This window comes from Onychostoma macrolepis, chromosome 11 (assembly GCF_012432095.1).
Source record: "Onychostoma macrolepis isolate SWU-2019 chromosome 11, ASM1243209v1, whole genome shotgun sequence".
NCBI lineage: Eukaryota > Metazoa > Chordata > Actinopteri > Cypriniformes > Cyprinidae > Onychostoma > Onychostoma macrolepis.
This window is the reverse complement of record NC_081165.1, coordinates 21,277,523-21,299,660: the sequence shown is the minus strand read 5'-3', so window position 1 is coordinate 21,299,660 and position 22,138 is coordinate 21,277,523. Positions and strand designations below refer to the sequence as shown.

The following is a 22,138-nucleotide window of genomic DNA, read 5'->3' as shown; positions in this document are numbered from 1 at the left end:
TTTAATTTACACTACTCCCACCATACGTACACTTGCATGACACTATACTTTATGCCTCATATTTTCTCATATTTCGCAGCAGCTGATGGTTCACTGTGTAATGAGCCTAACATTGTGTTTGTCTAATCTTACAAAGATTTTTTTTTTTTAAACTGCATTCAACCCTTAAACTTGTGAGATGTGAATAGTTCTTAATTAGCCTAAACTGTCCCAGCAAGCACAGATCGACACAGGAAATAATTTTAAATGAGTAAATAAACCATCCGGTCATCTGTGTAACAGTCATTCCAACATATTAAAATGTATAAGTCTAATGTCAGGTAGGCCTAGCAGTGATGCCTGCAAAGAATAGAAAAATTAATAAAAAACAGGAAAGAAAACTGCATCGCATTGGTACTTCATCCAGTATAAAATAATTAAAAGTTAGTCACGAGTTGATTTACTTGGATTGCTTTGGATAGAGGAAACTATTAGAAATTAAGTACAAAGTGTTTCAAATAACTTCATACTAGTGAAATGTACTGCAATTGATTGTTATTAAATACCATGAATAAAATGACCATACCGTCACTGAAAAAAAATTTTTTACTAATTTAAATGTACCCTGCCTGACATGCTTACATTTTAGAACAATTTAAACAGCAAGTTTTAACGCATACAATTTAACCTGCATGAAAGTTTAGTTGGTCATGTATAAAACATTACAAACAACTTTAACCCCCCCAAAAACTTAAAAGAAAACACAAAGAAATGAATTATCACAGAGAATTTAATTGAACAAATGTAATGAACATAAGGAGTGGCTTCAGGTCAATCATTACCAATAGCCTTTAGACACATTCATTAAATGCTGGTTAAGCTTTTACCATACAAAGACCTTCTTTTGAAGACATTTTTTCCTTTAAACATAATTTTAAAGCTATATGGCTTATGACTTCTCTATTTAGAAAAAAGTAGTTAAAAACGTACCTGTATATACACAAATACATACATATTTACAGTCTTGTTTTATTCTTATCAGTGACGTTTTCCATATTTTTCTTTAAAATAGAAGTACAGGGAGAGTGTATGTTGTGCTGACAAAATAATCATCACACAAGTACACCTGAAGATGTTATCATCAAGGACTTATAAGTAAAAAGCATAAAATATTCTGCAAGAAAAGAGTACAAAAGAGACTTTCAAGCGCAATGTTCAAACCCATGCAGATTTAGAAAGAACAAAAAGTTGTCAACAGAATGACCTTCATGATGGGTTTTCAGATTCTGTTGACTTTGCCCTTGAGCTGTCAGATCTTTCTTTTTTGTCATCTTTCTTTTCCTTGCTCCTGCTTCTGTCCCGTCTGTCTCTGTCTTTCTCCTTGCCTCTGTCTTTGTCACGTTCTCTGTCACGATCTCTTCTGTCACGATCTTTTCCACGTTCTCGTTCACGACTCCTTGAGCGTTCTCTTCTCCTGTCCCTGCTGTCTCGATCTCTGTCACGATCTCTTTCTCTGTCTCTGTTCTTTGCTCTGTCTCGTTCATGGTCTTTTCGCTCTTGATCTCTCTCCCTGCCACGGTCTCGGTCTCGATCCCGGTCTCTCCTCTTGTCTCCATCTCCATCTCTGTATCGGTCAGACTCTCTGCCTCTACTGCGATCTCTCTCTCTACTGTGTTCTCTCTCCCTTTCTCTGCTGCGGCCCCGCTCCCTATCTCTTTCCCTGCTCCGGTCTCTTTCACGATCCCTTTCTCTGCCCCGGTCATACTCGTGCTCCCTGTTCCAAACCCATGATCGTCCACCATGACCACCTTCTCGATCTCTGTCTCTTCTCCTATCTTCAGACAAATCCCGCTGTCTCTCTTCAGACAACCTTGAGGAGGCATCTCTGTCACGTGAACCACCATCAAATCTACTTGGACGGTTATGTGGCTCTGAACTATCTCTGGAGGAACAGCTTCGCCTCCTCATTTCAGGGGAGTGCCGTCTCCAGTGGTCATCACGGTGGGTGTCTGGGCTGTGTCCACCTATACGGCCAGGTATTGGGATGGGACCTTCAGGAGGTGTTGGAAGCAGAGGTCCACGAACAGGTCTAACATCTCGAACATCACCTGGGTTGTCATCATTGTAGTTAAATCGTGCTGGCTGACCAACAGGTTCCTTATCATAATGTCCTGATGGTGGACCTCTTGGGCCACCAAACTGCTGCACCGATGGTCCCCGGTGCCTTTCAAAGTCTTGAGATGAAGTTCCCCGTGGTTCCTCAAATGATCCCCTGTGTTGAGGTGAACCACGGAATTGGTTTGGAGGTGGAAATCGCTGTCCCGACATTTCACCTGAAGGTCCAGGGGGTCCCCTTCGTCCATCAAAGTGGTTTGGCAGTGGTCCCCTAAAAGGAGGCCCTTGTGAAGGTATCTGGGGCTTCTCTAATCCCTGATGATAAGAGCTTCCACCGTCTTCAAATTGATCACCAGGCCCTCTTGACATATTAGATGGAGGGCCATGATCCCCAATGTTATGAAGTGGAGGTGGACCTCTTGGACCTGAGAAGTGGGATGGTGGTGGTGCTCTATTATCAAAGTGATTTAGAGGGGGACCAGAAAATGGTGGAGGGGGACCCCTGGGTGCAGAGAAGTTAAAAGGGAGTGGAGGCCCATTAAACCTTTGTCCATCAAAGCTGGGAGGTGGCCTGGGTGGTGGAGGCCCTGGAGGTGGACCTCTTGGTCCGATATGCTGTGGGGGCATTGAATTCATGGAACTGTCAAATATCTGAGGAGGGGGACCTCTCTGACCCATTGGCTGGAATGGAGGTGGCCCTCTTGGTGTAAAATTATGAGGTGGTGGACCTCTTGGAGCAGCATCAAACTGAGAACTGCTACCCCACTGATTCTGGAAAGGTGGATACGATCCAGGTGGTGGATACTGAGAATGATCACCATCCCAAGGGAGGAGGTGGACCTTGCATTGGGGGAATCTGTATTGGCAGTGGTCCAGACATTGGAGGAGGGAGATGCATGGGTGGTGGAACAGACATTGGTGGCGGGCCTTGGATGGGAGGTGGACCAAGAATAGGTGGCGGGCCAATAGGAGGAGGAAAAGACATTGGAGGTGGAATGTTAGCAGGGTTTGTTGTTGGTATGTGCTGTATATGGGAACTGTGAGAATCCATATAAGATGAGCTGTCTTGGATGACATCTTGTGGCACTCCTGAGTGTAAAGTAGATGAAGTACTGATTGTTGAAATGTTATAATATGTGGTTGCAGTAGTCTCAATAGGCTTCCCAATAGATGAAACCTGATCAGCTTTTAAAACAGCCTGTCCAATGGATGAAACTTTATCAGCTTTTAAAATACTGGCAGAATTAGGCCAAACCTCCTCAAAACTTTTGATCTCAGATTCAATGGGGTCATCCTTCATTTTGAGTTCCTCTTCAGGTTCTTTTTCCATGTAGCTTTCAACTAACTCTGGGTCAATCTTTTCCCCTAGTAACGGAATTGAAACCTCTATGCTCTTTGCATCAAGAAAAGGCACCTCTTCAGTCTTGCTTCCTTCTTCACTCTCATCCTCCTCTTCAGACTTGGATGCTTCTGGCTGCTGGATGGCAGGCTGCACTGAATCTAAGGTGGCAGTGACTTGCAATAGGGGCATATCTGTGGTTGCAGAAGGTTCCTCTACTGATGTATCCTCGGTAGTGTCCAACTGTGCAGTTTGTGTATCTGTAACGGTGCATGCTTGTGTTGGTGATGTGTCTGTACCTTGTGGAGATAGTTTGTCTGAAGTAAGAGGAAATTCTTCCTCTGCTTCTGTGAAATCAGACGTCTGTCTTCTACTTGCAGCTGCCTGTCTAGGGTCTCTACTCTGCCTTGGGTCTCTTCTCTGGTTAATAATTGGAGCAGCTGAACTCTTTGCCACCAACTCTTCAACCTTTTTACCAAGCTGCAGCAGTTGACTGTTAGCCAACAGAGATGTAACAGGCTGAGAAATCAAAGTTTCTGGTATCACTGGGTCCTCGTGCTTCTGTTCCTCAGTCTGTTTTTCTTCAAGCACCTTTTGATGCTCAGTTAATTTCTTAGCACTTGGATCAACATCATCAAAAAGCGAGTCATCCTCAGGGTCATAAGCCACATCATCCACCACGGAGTTGACCTCTGCTTGCTTTACTGCAGCAGTTACTTTTGTTGTATCATGGGTATTTTCTGTACTATAGCCAACAGCTGGGTCATATTCTTCCTCAGGATCATATGGTCTATCATCCTGTACTTCTACCTCTTTACCCTTGGTTATTGCAAACTGCTGTACAATTGGATCTAACAGGGAAACAGAAGGCACAGAGACGTCCACAGAACTTTGATCTGAAGGTGATAACGAGACATCAGAATCTTGCTTCTTCTTACCAAAAAGTGTTTTTAGGATAGTCTGAAGTGGTGTGGAAGAAGCTGTAGGTCCTGCAGAGACATTGGAGGATGGAGAATTACTGCCTGTGCTAGTGTTGACACCAGGTGCTTTCACAGAAGACAGTATTGAAAACACAGATGTGACAGAACTTGAAGACTCGGAGGCAGTGAGGGGTGGAGGGGTGCCTGGAGGAGTTGTGCTTATGGCATCCAGACTAGATCGAAGAACTTTGTCCTGTTTCATGTCAGATTTACTATTAGTGGATGGTTTTGGAAGGCCCGTCTCATCATCTCTCAGAGTTTTGGATCGTTTTTCCTCATTCTCTAGAGGGGCTCCAGGACGCTTCTTGTCCTTCTGGCAAATTAACAACCCCAGAAGGAGATTGGGGCGAGCTGGTTCTAGACCTGCAAAATAAATATGAAACATTACTTCACAAATGAGTCCTCTATAGTCCCATCATTATGATCCACAGATTCATCTAATATAACACCTACATACTGTAACATATTTTAGGTAGATGTTAATAGGACAGAGAAATACACAATTAGAAGAGCTTGTTCCACATAATACAAAATACAACAAACTGGTTAGTAAAAACTTGAACTACACACATTTTTTTGTTGATGTTTTGTATTTTTTTTTTTTTATGTACCAACCAAATTACCCATAATGAGCAAACAATCATTTAATATTGCCAAATTAGTTTACCACAAAAGGCTAGATAATTTATGTATAAATGTTCCCTTATACACCATAAAACCTCTTAATTATATAAAAGTTATAGCTGTATTTAATTAATGATAACACTACTCATGTTCCTCTAGCAAACTTATGCCAATAATGATAATTTCAATCATGCAAATTTTATGCAACAATTTGTCTCAACTTGTTGGCAAACAGTAAGTCAGTCACTCCTTGGGCACATCGGACGACTTCCTTGTTGTTTTTAATAAGACAAGATGACGTCCAACATACAACTTACCACAGTTGCCATGACATTACTGCTTGTCCGACAGCAGACAGCATAAAAGGGCATTTTTATATTTAATATTCAGCAAGGTGGCAAAAGTTATACATTACATTTTTAGGTACACACTGAGAAACTCCATTTTAAACACTTGTTCTTACAATGAAATATGTACCTGACAAAATAAGGCTAGGACACAAATATCTAGGACATCAAACTTGGATTCATGATACATTTTATTAGAAAGTCTTAAAATACATAAAAATAAGACAAGCAAAGAATAAGTACACAAACAACTTTGTCTTGAACAAACTCGTACTGTATTGTAGGACATTTGATAAGGCCATGGTTTGTTTTACTTTTTGTAAATTGTGGAACAAGCTTTCAATTCACAGAATAAAGAGTTAAATACAAACACCTGAAAAACATCACCTGATGTTAACATCAAAAATTGCTTTCCATTAAAAGTCTGGGGAAAACACTAAGATGATTCTTTAAAGAGATTTTTTAATATCCTTGTATATGCTTACCTGGTCCATCAAATGGCAGAAGTTTAGCCGGAAGCGGGTCTTTTGAGCTCAGAGGGATGAGGTAAAGGTCTTTAATGCGTTTGTTGCTGTTTGCCACAACTCCAAACCGCTTACGGCTACTGAAATAAGAAAACAGAGACACATATGCCACCTCCTCCTCTTCAGTTGCTGGATGGAAACGAATGAGGCTGAGTTCCTGAAAAAAGAACACTCGGCATCAGAAAACAGCACTCGAAAGAAGTACAGTTTAAATTAACTTTGTGTTTTGAATTTAATTCTAGTGAATATGAAATGTTTTTTCTTTCCATACTTTTGAAAGTGAAGTCTTCAACTTTCCCACATAATCCCATACAGTGTGTGGTGATATTCTACCACCAATATGAATAGTGTCAGGCAAGTCCTGCAAAAAACGCAAATAAAAAAAAAAAACAACAGTTGTTAAAATGAAACAGTAACATGAACCCTACTGTATAACATGAAGACCTTTTAAGTAAATCCTTCGAAAACAAACCTCCTTAATATGCTCAAATGATCCTGACACCAAGTAGGCTTTTGTGACAAACTTGGCAACAGAGTGCATGTTTATGAATCCTTTCCACATCATCTCTTGTCCAGACAAGAACAAAGCGGTTTCACCCTCAGGAGGGGGCTCTGACACACTGATTATAAAAAACAACGCAATTACAAATATTACTACATATAAAACTGGCAACAAAGCAGAATGAAAGACATTATACATTTAAAAAATATTATATATATATTCCTGCACCTGGTAGTACCGGACCCATAAGAGGCTGGTTTTGGAATCACAGGCCTGGGTATAGACGCTGGGGCAGGAGGGGGCATAGGCAAAGGTCCCTTTGCTTCTACAACCACAGGTTCAACAGAGATAGGAATATTTGCTGGCACAACAGGAACAACAGCATCAGGAACTATCTGAGGTACAGATGAGCGGTGACCAGCAGTACGAGGATCCCTTCGAGTTATTGTAACGGAAGTGACAGCAGGTACAACAGCAGGGACTGGGGCCTGAACCAGAGGAAATACACTGCTTGGATCTTCCACCACAGATGTAGAATCAGACATAGGCGTCTCAAGACCAGAAAGAGAGGAAACCTGAGGGATATCAGCAGGGGATTTGGATGGTCTTGGCTCTGATTTAGGCTTAAAAGATGGCTCTGGCTTTTTAGGCACAGACATTTTGGTTTTTTTAGATGGTGGCGGCTCATCATCTGCCAACTTCTGGCCTGAAAAATAAGCAACATGTTATATGTTATTTAAATAAATACAACCAGTAAGAGCCACTTTTCAGTAGGTCTTAAGGGTATGTGGCTTTTTATTGTGATAATATAGTCCCACCTGTACAGATCTTGCAGTTCAGGTCAAAGAGATGAGCCCTGTGCTCTGCTGTAGTGTCTTTTAGCATACTACTGAAGATATCTGGCATTGAACTGCCCTTCCCAGTAGAAACTGTGGCTTGTGGTGCAGAAGTAGGCCGTGTGTCATCCTGGGAGTCCTGCTCAATAAAGGACAAACATAGAAATGAAGGATCAATAAACTTAATAAAATTAATAATTTTAGAATGCTATTCTCATCCATTTAGTCATACATGTTTATATGCACCAAAATTAAGATAAGAAAGGTGGCAGGTATAAAAACAAATAGTGCATTCAGCAAAGCTGCTTTAGAAACTGAAATGAAAGCGGTACAGATACAAAGGTGTGGGCAAGATTAGACATGCAGAAAGCAAGAAAGCCAGCACTTACAGCAGCAGAAGCCAAGTGGGAAGATTGGGAAGTGGCAGGCATACATACATCTCCATCAGACATAGGAGGAGGAGCCTCCTCCATATCCACATCTGGGGGAGCACCCTCCTGTCTGGATCCACTTTTGGCTGTCCTGACTGGGATCTCCCACTGACATCCAGACTCTTCAGGAATAAGTAAATCACTTAAGCAAACAGTGCAGTTATATAGCTTACACAAACAAATTCCAACTTGTTTTACCTCAGAGATCTCTGATTTTCTCCAGTCTGACATCTCCTTGGAAAGAAGTTCTTCTGGACTAAGTCTCACCAGCCTGAAAGGACTGATCTCACCACCAACCACACGATAGAAAAGGCCCTGCCACACAGATAAGTAAAATAATACAACTCTCTCCAAAACTACTAAAAAGGTCTATGGAGGTTTCAGTAGAAACATAAACATACAAATAAAGTGACTAACCTTGTTTTTGGGGTCCTTTAGATTGAACATAAGAGACCTATACTTGTTCTTGTACTTGTTATCAGTGTTCATATAAAGGTTAAACATCTCCTTCTCAATGCTGACCGCCAACTTTCCTACTTCGCTCTCAGACATGGAAAGATCATCACTGTCACTGACCCTGTAGAACAAAGATGAATTTAAAATCATATTTTTTCAATACGATTAAAAGTCATTTTAAATTTCGATTGCATGAGTCAGAAGTACAAATGCAAAATGCATTTAAAAATGCTATTTGATATTTCATAAACAGAACCAAAAATCAGTTAATCTGAATGTGTTTATTTTAACCATAATGTTTGATATTAACAAATACTATATTGGTTCATGAGAAAAAAATGAGCAGACCAAAGTAAATGTTAAACCTCTGAAACATCTCTAACCTTTTATATAGGATATCAGTCAGTGATCGTCTGATGTTGGATCTCATCTGGTTGTTGGGTGGTGGCTGTGGAGGAGCAGCAGGTGCAGCGGGTTGGGTTGGTTTAGGTGCTGAGTGCTGGGTGGATGACACTGGTAATGGTGGGGTTCTAGAGTTTGGAGAGGGACCAGGCTCTGCAGAATCCTTTTGCACCGCCTGTGGCTGCTTTTTTGGGATTGTAAAGGTGCTCTTGCCCACACGGAGAGCTCCAGATGCATGGTGACGAGATCCCGGGGGGCCTGGAGGTGATAAAACCGGAATTGGTGGGATGGGAGGTCCTGGCTTTTTTGGTTTGACTTGAATGGGTATAGGCTGTTTTCTTAACTCTCTTCCGCTGCTCAAAGGTGCTGCATTTGTTTTGCCTTTGGGAAGAGGCGAGGTGGTGGTAGCAGCTGCCTTTGTCCCCTTGGAGCCAGGAGACTTCTTCCCACCTTTGGGGGGAACAATTGAAGCAGGTGGTTTCTTGTCAGTGGACGCAGTTTCCTTCTCTGGCTTGACTTCTTCATTGTCCTCCTTTTCTTTATCTTTTTGGGCAGCTGCTGGAAAACAGATGGAATAAATTGATTCATGAACACAAATGAAATGGCAAACCTAAAGAACAAATACAAAAATAGAATAAAAATGTCACAATTTCAAGTAATTTCACAACTTTGTATGTGTCAATCCACAAAAAAAGAAAAAATATACAGTATGCTCAATTGTAGTGCCTTGCCTTGACACTGTAATAGCTTTCTCAAGTTACTTCACATGATGACCACCAGTACCAGTTAAAGAATTGCTTCAAACAAAGAAAATGTTTAACTTGCAAGCTTTATTTAAAAAAAAAAAAAAATCTTACGATTATATTTAAGTCAGTATTTAAGGGTAATTGACTCGCAGACCAGTCAGCTGTATTTGTATGCGAAAGTGTGTGTGTATGTGTGTTTATATGTATATATTTATATAAATTCTGTTTAAGCAATTTATTAGTCATAATCACTGTGTGAGAAGCAACTTGGTATAAATATTGAATCAACTGGAGCACAGAGCAGCTATTAGTAAAATATTAAAATAATTATACATGCATAAGCAGAATTTGAAGGGTTGATGGCAAAATCCCTTCAGTTATTAAGAGAAGACTTGATCTTGGAGCCAAACTTAGATTAACTTCTGCCTTGTTTTAATTATTTTGTCAGGACATACACCTCTAACTCAATTAAAGTCCTTTGGGGAAAAATCTGAAAAATGTGCATCAATTAAAATGCCAGTAGTACATTACAGTACAACACAGCACAACAAGAACATGAAACATAAATATCCTGATGTAATAATTCATGGAAATATTACACAAGGATTTTATAAATGATTATCTTACCAGCTACAGGGAGGGGGAAAACATTTCAATGTTAAATATAAAGAAAACATATTTTTAAGTATAGAATAACTGTACAACAATGAAACATCACTTTCTGTTGTAGAAATGCATCCTAAAAAAAGCACTTGCAAGAGAAGGTATACAGTGTACCACAGAGCATCAATGTAACCCCATTCATGTGTTACCCATATCAGCCAAATTTCTCCATATCTTGATCAACACAACACAAACAACCCTAGGCAACCTTATGTACACTAGTGCCACATTTAAGACTAAAAACCATGAAAAATTCTGCTGGGACCAAGACAAAAATGATTGCCATTCATTTTGATTTTCTATTTCATCATTTTCTAGTATCAAAAAAATGCCCCACATTAAAAGTACTTAAGGTATCCTTTTTCTTCTTTTGTCGTTTTTGCATATGATAAACTGAAAACTTGCCCTCTACAACAGTCAACCATTCCTACTAAGGCAGAAAAGTCGTGCTCTAAAATCTCTGCATCAAATCAGCTGCACTCAGCTTTCCACAAGTACCCTACACTCTCAATATGTAATTTGTTCATATGTAAATATTAAATAAAACAAGCGTATCAGGCAGCTTTGGTCTACATTCTGTGTACATGTATAAATACAGCTTGACATTTCCCTGTGTGCTGCAGTTATGAGGCGTGTGAATTCTGTTGTTGTCTGCTGTGGGGTGATATGGTGTCCTCAGCTGTTCTTCATACGATCCCTCATTACTTCAGCTCACTCTCTGGGCTCTCGGACTTTTCTGACATGCCACAGTTCTTCTCTCAGGCCGGCTCCAACGACTGTAGGCTTCTTTTCGCGAATCATGCTGAGACATTTAGCGGATGGCTGACAAAAACCAAAAACAGGCAGAGGCCGTGCCATCCCATGTTGTCATCCAATAAACAGACTTCTCACACAGGGCCAGAAGAGTATTATCCGCAATTTCACTTTATTTTGAATGCCACTTTGTCCAATGAGGATTTATAAATGCAGTGCATGCAAGTCAAAGGACTAAAAGCTGTTAGTTATAGTTAAAGTTACATGTTTTCATTAATATGTAACAGCAACGTAGTCAAACGTCCATATGATCAAAGATGTTCTATTCTTAGTCGGGGAAGGAGGGCAGGAGAAAAAGACACCAAACCTACCTGTTCTGGTGTGAGGTCAGAACATCTTTTCGGATGAAGTTTTTGCCCCGATGATGGCAGGGATTGGAGATAAGTGGCAATGGCATTCCATACATTGAGAGACTCAAAATCACACGCATACATACTTTGTTGGTCAGAAAGCTTTACAAACGCATATCATGGCAAGGCACTACAGTTTGGGCTCAGATCCATAGGATCTACATTTTTTTATCACTTATTTGGTGCAAAACTAAATTTACTTGGATTAAATACTTACTTATAGACTGTAAAATAGTCTATTATGCATTTTAGATCTTAAATACTTACCCCTTTGCTATTTTTTTTTTTAAACTTACCTTTTCTGGAGCTGAACAGCCTGATACAGATACTTTCCAAATATTATCACCTTTCAGTGTTGCATAAAAACACTGGCAAAATATTTTAAGATGTAGCACAGGTTGTCCAACTTAGAAAATTCATAATTATAGCTGTGCTAACATTTTCCAGCACTAATATCCCTTGAAAAAGGCACATAATTTCAATCCAATTTTCACCAGAAAAGAGCTGTTTTTTTAAATCTGTGAATCTTCTCAACTGCAACAATTTCAATCTGCTGTTTTTGACAGTTCATCATTGGTAGAGACAGGTCAATAAAATGTGGAAAACCCTCAGAGAGATACATACACGTTTTGTTTAAAACAGATGCTGATATGGGTGAAGTCTTTTCAGGCGTAACTGCAATGTAATTATGGTCACTGGACCAGGATGACATGGCTGGTGGTGGTGGATGCTCCTCTGCATGCTTGTCTTCATCATCGTCATCATCATCTTCCTCAGTCCCAGATTCTGACTCCTCCTCACCCCCTTGGTTAGATGATCTCCTTTCTGTGCCAGACCTCTTCTATAGTCAAGAACAGAAACCATTGTTAGCATATGAAGAGTTCATCTGCAAAAACAGATAACTCCGTTTTTAACAATTTTCAAAAATCATGTTTTTCATTGTGCATTCCAATTCATTTTCAAATCAAACTACAGTTGGGTTATTTTGATTAGGTTAAAAATAAAAAACAACAAAAAAAACATACAGCTAACTAAAACAATAAAAACATAACATAAAAAACATGATTTATGAAAAAAATAAAATACGGAGTTATGTTTTTTGCAAATAAACTCTTCATATATAGATTTTACTATCCTAGCATTATAGAGAAAGAGCTGATACAATACCTGTCTTCCTGATTTAGAGAGCACCTGAATTAGCAACTACTGAACAACTTTTACCATTACACCTAAACACCACTTTAAGCGAATCCTCACAAAACAGTAATTTAGCCATATACACATACACAAAATAAATTCTAAATTTTTATATAAATATACAGCAAACAATATACTACCATTAAGCCCTTAATAAAATGAAGATATGATTATTATTATTGGGTGCCTATGAATAATACCTTATTTGGTGTTTTATTTGTGGTCTTTTTCTGTGCTTTGGGCCTGCCTCTCTCTTTCTGTTTGGAGTCTTTTCCATCTGTGGTGATGGTCTTCATGGCGGCAGCGGCGTGTTTGAGTATGCAGTCGTTCCCACAGTAGACGGAGTCAGGGAGGGCATCTCTCTCACAGCCAGGGCCAATGCACTTTGGGAGGGAAGATCCCTCAACTGCAGACACCTGCTGAAACTCAGGGATGTCAAACCTCTGTGGCCACAGGATTACAGCAACCGATCTACACCTTATGTACTGTATATTGCTTCCTTTTTTTTTTTAAATAGCAAGTAGAACAGTAGCATTTTTGCACTATCAAAACAGCAATATGCATGTCGTCACAAGACCTCATAAAATGTCATCAAGTTAAAAAAAATGTTTATTAAATATTTTTAATCCAACTTTGTGGAAGAAAAAAATGATCAAAATATGATCAAATAATGAGTCTAAGAAGTTTGTGGCTAATATTACTTCCAAGGTCATCCATGACACTAATAAAAGTCATGGCATTGCATTGTGGAATCCAGCACTCAAAAGCAGAAAGCTCTGTTCTATACTGCACATTTCAGTCACTCTAGTAGCGTATCTGGGTATTCTGCAAATACAGAAATTTCACAAGTCCACAGTATACATAATATATACGGTAGCATTAGAAAGAGTAGCATGCTAGTATGCTAATTAAAATAGTCAAGACTCTGACTTCACGAGGTTGTCATCTGCTGAAAAATCAATGACTGAATAGTGATTTTTGGGGAATTTTGCTTAACTAAGGACAAATGCAGTACCCCAAAAAATGTACAATTCAAACAAAACAAAAAAAAAACTAAATAAAAATTAAGTGATTCTTGTAAAGAGATGATAAATATAAAAAAAATAGATAATATTCTGACACCAGAGAATCAATTAGAATTTTCATAGCATTTAAAAATTAAAAATTTTAATTTTAAGAGGGGCTCATTTATAGCCACCTTTTATTTTATTGTTAAGGAAGCACTCACCGTGTTTTTCTTTACTTATTACATATATTAAAAAAAAATTTATAAAAAATTGTCCATAACCTTAACATCATAATTGCATGCCTTCACGAGGTGATTTTACAACAAACATTCGCACCGTTGTGTCAGCAAGAAAGGTACTCCGTTGTGAAAAACACCCAATAATGACATGAAACCCAGTAAACCTATTATTACATGCTTTGTAATGGCACTAAAAAAAGCATGGTTCTCAGATATTACTACCACCAAAAAATATGACATTTACTTCTGATGTTTGCCAAACATCAATCTAACTATTAGTGGTTAAAACTGAAAATCATAATTTTCCTGTACAATGTAACATTGCAAAAACACCCAGATATGATTAGATGCCAATTAATTACCATCAAATTTTGAAAGAGATATATATATATATATAAAATTAAGCTTTCAAGCAATGCAACTGACAGTAAATTCCTGTAAGAAAAGTTAACAAATTTCATGCACAGAGACACAAAGCATTAAAACTGTATCCAAAACCAACAGGATGATTTCTTAAATCCCATGAATATACATCTAAACAAGGGTGCAGCATTCAAACTTGTGTTTCATACTGAGACATACCGGCTGGAAAATCTTTATTTTCTTTTTCCCACTAGGATTGGTAGCCTTCTCGATCCTGCCCTTGATACCCAGGTCATCAGAAGCTTTCTCCTCTGTGGTGGCTGCAGCAGTGCTAGATGGTGTAGCAAGACCGGTCTCACTTTTACGAAGGCCAGCTACTGGCCGTTTGCCATTCTCTGCAGCTGCTGTGGAAGAACCAGCCTTGGAAAACTGTCCCTTCTGTGTGTAGCAGTTGGGACAGACATAGTCCTCTCCGTTTCTTTCCATCAGTCGGCCACGTGCCTCAGAGATGCCAACGCAGTCGCCATGAAACCACTCCTCACAGCGATCGCAGCAGATCATAAACCTATGCACAAGGATTTAAATAATGACCAAACACCCTCAATAATCATTAAACCCACAAGAGATAATGACAGAACTTCTGCTGACAAAAATAAAAAGCAAGCAATGGACATTTTCTGCTTTGAACATAAGCACTTGCCATGTTTCTTGAATCGTGTCTCATGAGGACAGTGCAACATTAACCAAGTGTTGAATTAACAATTATGACAAAGATTAGGAATGTACCAATAGGGAATTGTGTAATCGACACCAATAATTTTTGTCAAAATACTCAATTGCACATTTTGACTCTTTCATCTTGGGCTTAAAACACTTTGTAGATAATTACTGAAAACCTGTGAGCTTAGAATCTGAATGCTTACTGCTGATAAATTATGAAATACAGTCATACTAGAAATCAGTAAAACAATGCAATTCAAAAAACAGATCATTGGAAATGTTTGTATACTAGAACGCCACACGAATGTGCTTCACTCACACATTGAGCTATATCTACTTTGTGAAAACTCACAGATGCACAAGTAAATCTAAAGCAAATAAAATAAATGTTGTCGCTGTTGTCATATTCACAATTATGATTCATGATTTTTAGAAAATGGCAGTTACTTGCTGCAGATGATTCAAACAGCACAAACACAATGTAATATGGCACAGATCTTAAAATAATCATACAGCAACATGATACAGCTTAAAAAAAAAAAAAAAAAAAAAAAAACTGTATCCTTCTGGATTACACTTACACACTCACATACACACTGTCATATGCATACTGCGTTCTGTGAATCTAAAGTGTGACTTTCATGCATCTTGCTCATACCATATATGGTTTTATAATGACACTGCAATGTACAGTTTAATTTTAAGATGTATCTGATAACTTTCAAAAGACCAAATTGTTTTCAGCATGCAAACCAATTTCTAGCACAGTGTTTCCCAGACAGGTTGTCAGGTACACCGTGAAAAATTATCACAACTGCCCATCTCTATTTTATTTTACTATTATCATTTTTAAATCAGTGATATTGGTCATCCCCATGTCTACAAATATTTAACCAAAGAAAAGCATTCAAAAGAGCTTGTGACTCCACTGGATCCACTGTAACTCGTTTGCAATGCAAAGGTAAATAAATAACTGATGTTTGAATAAATACAGCATTTTCTTTACTCAAGAACCACTATCTATAAAGGCTAATTTTTGTGTTTGAAGAGTGGAGAAGAGTTATTTGCAGTCTAGTTGTAGCCGATATTTGTGACCCTGTACCATAAAACCAGTCATCTGAATTTACACATCATCTGAAAGCTGAATAAACAAGCCTTCCATTGATGTATGGTTTGTTAGGATAGGACAATATTTGAAAATCTGGAATCTGAGGGTGCAAAAAATTATATAAAATCAATACACTAAGAAAATTGCCTTTAAAGTTATCCAAATTAGGTCCTTAGCAACGCATATTATTAATCAAAAATTAAGTTGTGATACATTTACAAAATATCTTCATGGAACATGATCTTTACTTAATATCCTAATGATTTTTTTGCATAAATGGTTGGCTATTGCTACAAATAAACCCATGTCGAGACTGGTTTTGTTGTCCAGGGTCACATATTTTTGTACGTTTTAAATATCCTGTGCATTGCGGTTCATCTTTTATATCATGAGATTTTGGCCAAATGTATTAAACAACAAATTCTAAGCTCCCATATAGCTATACAATAAACGTTATAACCTGTAAGTTGATGAAAACTTAATGCGTTGCACTTAGTGCATCAGACAAAACACATACCTCTGACATTCGATGATGATTTTCATAAAATGTTATGTGCAAGTGTCTGATCATATATAAAGCTACAATACCAAATCTGACAGCGCAGTGTTTATTTACACACACACAAAAAAAGAGATATATTTCCCCCCCTTTCTTTTTTGCTATATTTCAGTGCTTAGCGGTGTGCCGTGGGATTTTTTTACTCATCAAACCATTGCGGCAGGAAAAAAAGGTTAAGAAACACTGTTCTAGCACACAATATATACAGATTCCTCCTGGGCCTTAAGTTAATAAAACTCTTAAGTCTCATGATTTGGTTTAAATTACTCCTGGAGACACATGTGCACATACTTACAGTGTATAAGAACACTTCAGTTTAGTTCTTTAGTGACTTGCTCTTCTGCTCATGACACTCATAGAATAACTCTTACTTACTTTTACTGAAATTAAACATCTATAAACTCGCTTTAACATTTTAATGGTCTGTATAATAACTTATGTAAGTGCTAAATACATTATAATAGTAATAATACATTTGTTACATAACATTTATACCAGTATTATTAAAAATGTTTCATAGTATTATATAGCGTATAAAATAATTATTGTTTGCATATAAACTATGTAATATTTCAAAAACTACATAAGCATTAAAAAAAAAACATTCTATAAATTAAATATTTATATAAATCTTGTATTTGATTCAAAACTTTGCATCATACACATTCTTTATGCTGAATCTACATGCATCAATAATTTAATTCTCCAAGTATTCATCAAATAACATATCAGCTAACAACATCTTTTGCACCTCCAAAGACACATACCTTTTGTTGTGTTTCTGCCTGCAGATGCAGTAAAGTGCGTTAGGGTCATAACCATCACTGTCAGACTCACTGGACGAGGACTCTTCATCGTCGTCGTCGTCGTCATCATCATCATCCTCTTCTTTCTTCTCATTGCGGAGCCTCACTCCTACTTTGGGTTTAGTGTCTCTTTTGGAGTCTTTACTGACTGCTCTAGTAGGACGTCTATTTATGGACTCGTTTGAGGTCTTCTCTTTGTTCTCATCACACTCCTCCTCACCTTCCTCGTCTTTCATCACCACATCTTTCGCTTGTTCTTCATTTGCTTCCACATCCTTTCCATCTCCAGCACTACCCGCAGTCTCAACATTTTCTTGAGTGTCTGTCGTTACCTCAGCGGTGGCCTTTTCTTCATTTTCAGAGCTGCCGTCGTCACTCACCGAGCCAGCTTTAGGCTTCACTGCCCTCCTCGCCCTTCCCCGACCCCTTTTCTTTTTCTCTGGTGAGGGCACTTTCTGTTCCTCTATTTTAGCATCTGCATTTCCATCAAAGCTGGCTTCAGAGGCCGTTTCGGCATCGGTTGGGGTCTGGGATGGAGGATCCCCTCCCTCAAGTCGTGAGGGACAACTTCTCCTGCCTGTTCCTCTTCCTCGCTTCACAGTGACCAGAAACTCTTCCAGTTTGTCTGTGCGTTTCGCTTGCCGGCCGCTGCGACGCACTGGGGCGCCCTTGCCCTCTGGGGTCTCTGCTGCCATTTCTCCAGGGATTTCCCTTTTAGCAATGGTGGTCCGACGAAAGCCCCAAGTCTTCTTAAACTCACGCGAGGGCTTTGCGGATTTGTCAGGGTCCTCTACTTTGTCTTCACTAACATCACCTTGGTCTTTTTGATCTTTGACTTCTTCGGAGACAGATGTTGGTTCTGTGTGTGAGACATAGCAAAATTATAATTCAATTCAACAATAAATGTTTAATTATCAGCATGCTGCAGCTATGCGATTTGGGAGACAATTAAAACTGTGATACATGCTTTCAAGCTGACAAAACAATGAAAACATGGATGAAATTTAATTGATATGGTGACACCACATTCTGAAAAAAAAAATGTGATTGTTTAAAATGCCATTTAATATTTTCCAATGCATGCCCAGAATAGATTACAAGACTCTTAAATCTCAGTGATTACATCCTGCTTCAGTAATTTCTCAATCTGAAACCCTGATTGGAGTAAATCCCACGGCTCTCTTGTACAGGAGTGCATGTGGTGGAGTGGGCCGTGGGTACCTTGTGAGCTGGTATCCACAGGATCCTGGCTGGGCTCAGGCTCAGGGGCTTGAGCCAGCTCAGGGCTCACACTCTCCTCCATAGCAGAGAGACACTATTTTTCAAACAGAATATCTATAATTAAGAAAGAAGACAGATTTAATGGAGAGCACAACTCCCAAATATTACTACAAGTGTTCTCAGCTGAAGTCATGTGGCTTCCCAGTAGAAGGTGCCAGTGTGTCTTTTTTCTTATGGGTCTATCATGCATTTTGTAAATTGTTGTCTACAGGGCATATACAAAGGATGATTCAGATGCTTAAAAGTGCTCCATCCCTGATCTATTGCATCCAAAGTGCTGTGTAAAATCAAAATACACTGTATAATTTAAGGATGTGTGAAAGATTATCTAAACTGTTTAGAATAAAACTGAATTACTACATGGCTATGCATTTCTTGTGCTCAAGATGCACACTGGACTCCTCAAAACTAGCCTAAATCACTTAACACCACATATTTTGGGGCTTTCTATTTCCTCTAGCAACTAAAACTAAAAAATAGACTAACCATATCATCTTTGTTGTTAAATTCAATCTGTATAATTCAGAGAATGCTGCTCCCCGAATCCACATATAAATTCCACATCAGTGGGCAATAAACAAGAAATAGTTTTACATGAATTGTGCAAATGTTGTGTAAAATAAGTACACTAAAACAAACAAACAAATAAAAAAAACTACCAAAAAGTTTGGTTTCAGTAAATGTTCCTTAAAAAAAAGAAAAAAAAAAGTATTCAGCAAAGACACGTTAAATTGATAAAGAGGTGTGTTTTGCTATCACAGCAATAAATTTCATATCAAGTTATTAAAATAGAAAGCAGTGAATAACTAGTCGTAATTTTCAATATTATTTTTATTCCTAAAAACAAGCAGGATTATCGGATAACTTATTCATAATACAAAGTCTGTGTGATTGGCCATTTTAAATTTGAATATATTTCTTCCTGAAACTTTCTTCTGATAAGGATTAAAACTATAAATAAATCTTCAAGCACTTTACATAGATATGCATAAATCAAGTTTGTCTGCTACTTAAAAAAAAATACTTTTGCAGTTAAACCTCTGCAACTTAGGTGTGTATTTTGAGTATCATATAACAGTGTAAAACATTGAGCATTGCTACTGTATATTAATAATAATGCATTTCTGAATTCCATAAGTGATGCCTTTTCAGATATTTTCATCTTTATTACAATGCATTTCACATTTTTAGACACTAGGAATTCATTTCATATTAAGAAATTATTAAATTAAAATTGCTTTTCATTATTTTGTGTTTCATACAACAACGTAATCTTTGGTGGCCTTTTATAATAATAATAATAAACAACAATATCATCATCTCAAATAGATCTGGTTTAAAGCTAAAAGAATTCACAATGCTGCACATCACAATGAAAGCCATTTAAATGATAAGGGCTGCATTATTAAACAAAGTCTGTACAAATCTTAAACAATGCAATCTAAAGAAAACCAGACCTGCTGTAAGACAACACCTACAGGCAACAATTTTCACAAAAATAAACAGTAACAGTGTGACTTCAGTTACCAAAAACCATGAAGAGTCTCATAATAACAGTAGTGAAATGCTGTACCTGTGTGCTATGAGGACGATGACTGGAGCTCTTCTAATTAAGATACTGATCTATAAACACATACACACAAAAACAATTAAAAATTGATTAAGATGTAAACTATGAGGTTAGGAAGGTGCTAAAAGAAGCATATCAGGACATATAACTTTCTGTACTTTCTGACTTCATATATAGCTTTCTGTATATAATTCATGTTCCTTCATTTTCAACTAGCTGGAAGTCTATCAAGTTATACATAAAAAAAAAACAAGAGTAAGCACTCCAATCATGTACTAAAACTGTTACCCAAGATCAACAGAACGGAGACATTGTATGTCACAAATTAGTATGTCTATAAAAACCCTAAAGTTAATACATTTAAATAAATAACCTGTTTACCTGAATACTATGAGCAAATTAATGTTCTATAAAGGATTAAATGTCATATTTGATTTGGCTTTGTTAGCTTAAACAACCACTAAAAATATTGTTCAACCACACGCCTTCAAGTCGAAAGCCAGTCCTACACTTTGCAAAACATATTTGCAAAATTAATGCACTTTTAGTCATATATACAAACAAGCAGATGACAGCTCATGTTGTAACTGTTATAATCGCTCTTACACACAATTACTGAGCAAGTAATGTAAAATCACTTCACATTTCACATTCTGGGCGTCATGTACAACACAATTGCTATCCAATAATATTAAGGTAAACTACAACAAACTAAGACGGGGAACAAAACGTAACTTACGTTACAGTTTTAAAAACGTGCTCAAGGCCCAGTTATGAGATACATGAATTCACCCTCGTCTAGTGTAATTTAAGGAAATATAATCCACTCTCAAAAGGATTTCTGATGTATTTATAAACACAGCATTCCTGCATAGTTACATTTTAAATAAATAAAACATAACGTTACATCGTTGTGTTCTGGCATGGCCGACCACAGTATTGAGTGGCATAGTAACACACATACACCCCAACAAAACTGACACGAAGAGCTGCCCTAACTGCTGTAAAATATACATTCGCCTAAGTTAATGCAAAGGCGGCCCAAAATGAGAAAAAAACAAGTTTCCAGGATTAAGTGTTTAGTTGTTACTTGCCAGTTAGCTTTGGCTAATCGCTAGCGTGCGACCTCCATTTCACTGTCCCGCTCGCGCACAGTCTCGCTTACACGAGATCCTATTTTGTTCCTACACTGACTCATACTGTCTCACGGTGCAGAAATACAACGGAATACAATTCTAAATGGGCTCTGCAGTATGTACTACTGGTGCTAAATCTAACTCATTTCAGCGAATCGGTTCTTACGACCAGCCAAAGAATCAATTACATCCGGTACAGTGGTTCTTCTTGACGCCATCACGTGGTCTCTACGTCCTGGCGTTCCGATAAAACCCTAGCCTATCCGCTGCTGATGATTTTTACGTTATGGATAATTGTATGCTTATGGGATTTAATGTGTCCCAGTGTCGCAAACGAACCATGCCGAGTAGCTCCTTTTGAATCACCGATTCTAAAAGGGATTCGTTTGCGAATCGTACGTAAGGTTAGTAAGAGCACTGGTGGGTTTCGGTCACGGAGAGTTGCCACGTGAGAAGCGGTTATTGTCTGCACGTAATAAATTTATTATATAATGCCAAAATAATTTAGAGAGAGTTCATATTCATGCAAAATATGCTGGAGACATTTTTTATTTATTTTTTAAACCAGTACAGACATAGAATTTAAACATATCCTTATCAACACTGATTAGCTGTATATAGCTTGCAAAAAAATACATAAACATTCATTAAGAAAAGTACTCCACATTATGATCAATTAGATTCAAAAGCGGAAAAACAATACACAAGTTTAGTGCAAAACCAGAGGACCGCACACACCCACTTTATCGACACATTACAAATCAAAACGTCATTGCATCTAAAAAAAAAAAAAAAAAAATAGTAATCACATTTAATAAAGACGGAATGCAATTGCATACAAAGCAATCGGTATACAGTTTAGATAATAAAGTACAACCAAACTCTTAACTTAAAAAAAAAAAGCGACTACCATACACATGGGAGACATAAGTTAAACTCATATAATGCTACCAAAACAGAGATTCGGCTTTATTTAATTTAGAGACAAAACCTGTGCTGTTTACTAACGTTAGCATGTCCTGGGTTGTTGGACTCCACCTGGAAT

General features: G+C 37.9%; 1 protein-coding gene across 1 annotated transcript; it reads right to left on the bottom strand.

Annotated features, from left to right (window-relative positions):
- Positions 1–751: 751 nt before the first annotated feature.
- On the bottom strand, positions 752–21,301 carry dido1 (death inducer-obliterator 1). The gene is given in 19 exon segments (XM_058792487.1): positions 752–2,917; positions 2,919–4,776; positions 5,870–6,065; positions 6,180–6,269; positions 6,381–6,528; positions 6,639–7,116; positions 7,229–7,385; positions 7,636–7,757; positions 7,760–7,799; positions 7,876–7,992; positions 8,095–8,254; positions 8,517–9,090; positions 11,732–11,948; positions 12,505–12,723; positions 14,133–14,478; positions 17,068–17,965; positions 18,328–18,441; positions 19,961–20,010; positions 21,052–21,301. Coding segments are annotated over 17 exon segments (7,374 nt in total). The 5' UTR covers positions 18,410–18,441; positions 19,961–20,010; positions 21,052–21,301; the 3' UTR covers positions 752–1,245.
- Positions 21,302–22,138: the final 837 nt, after the last annotated feature.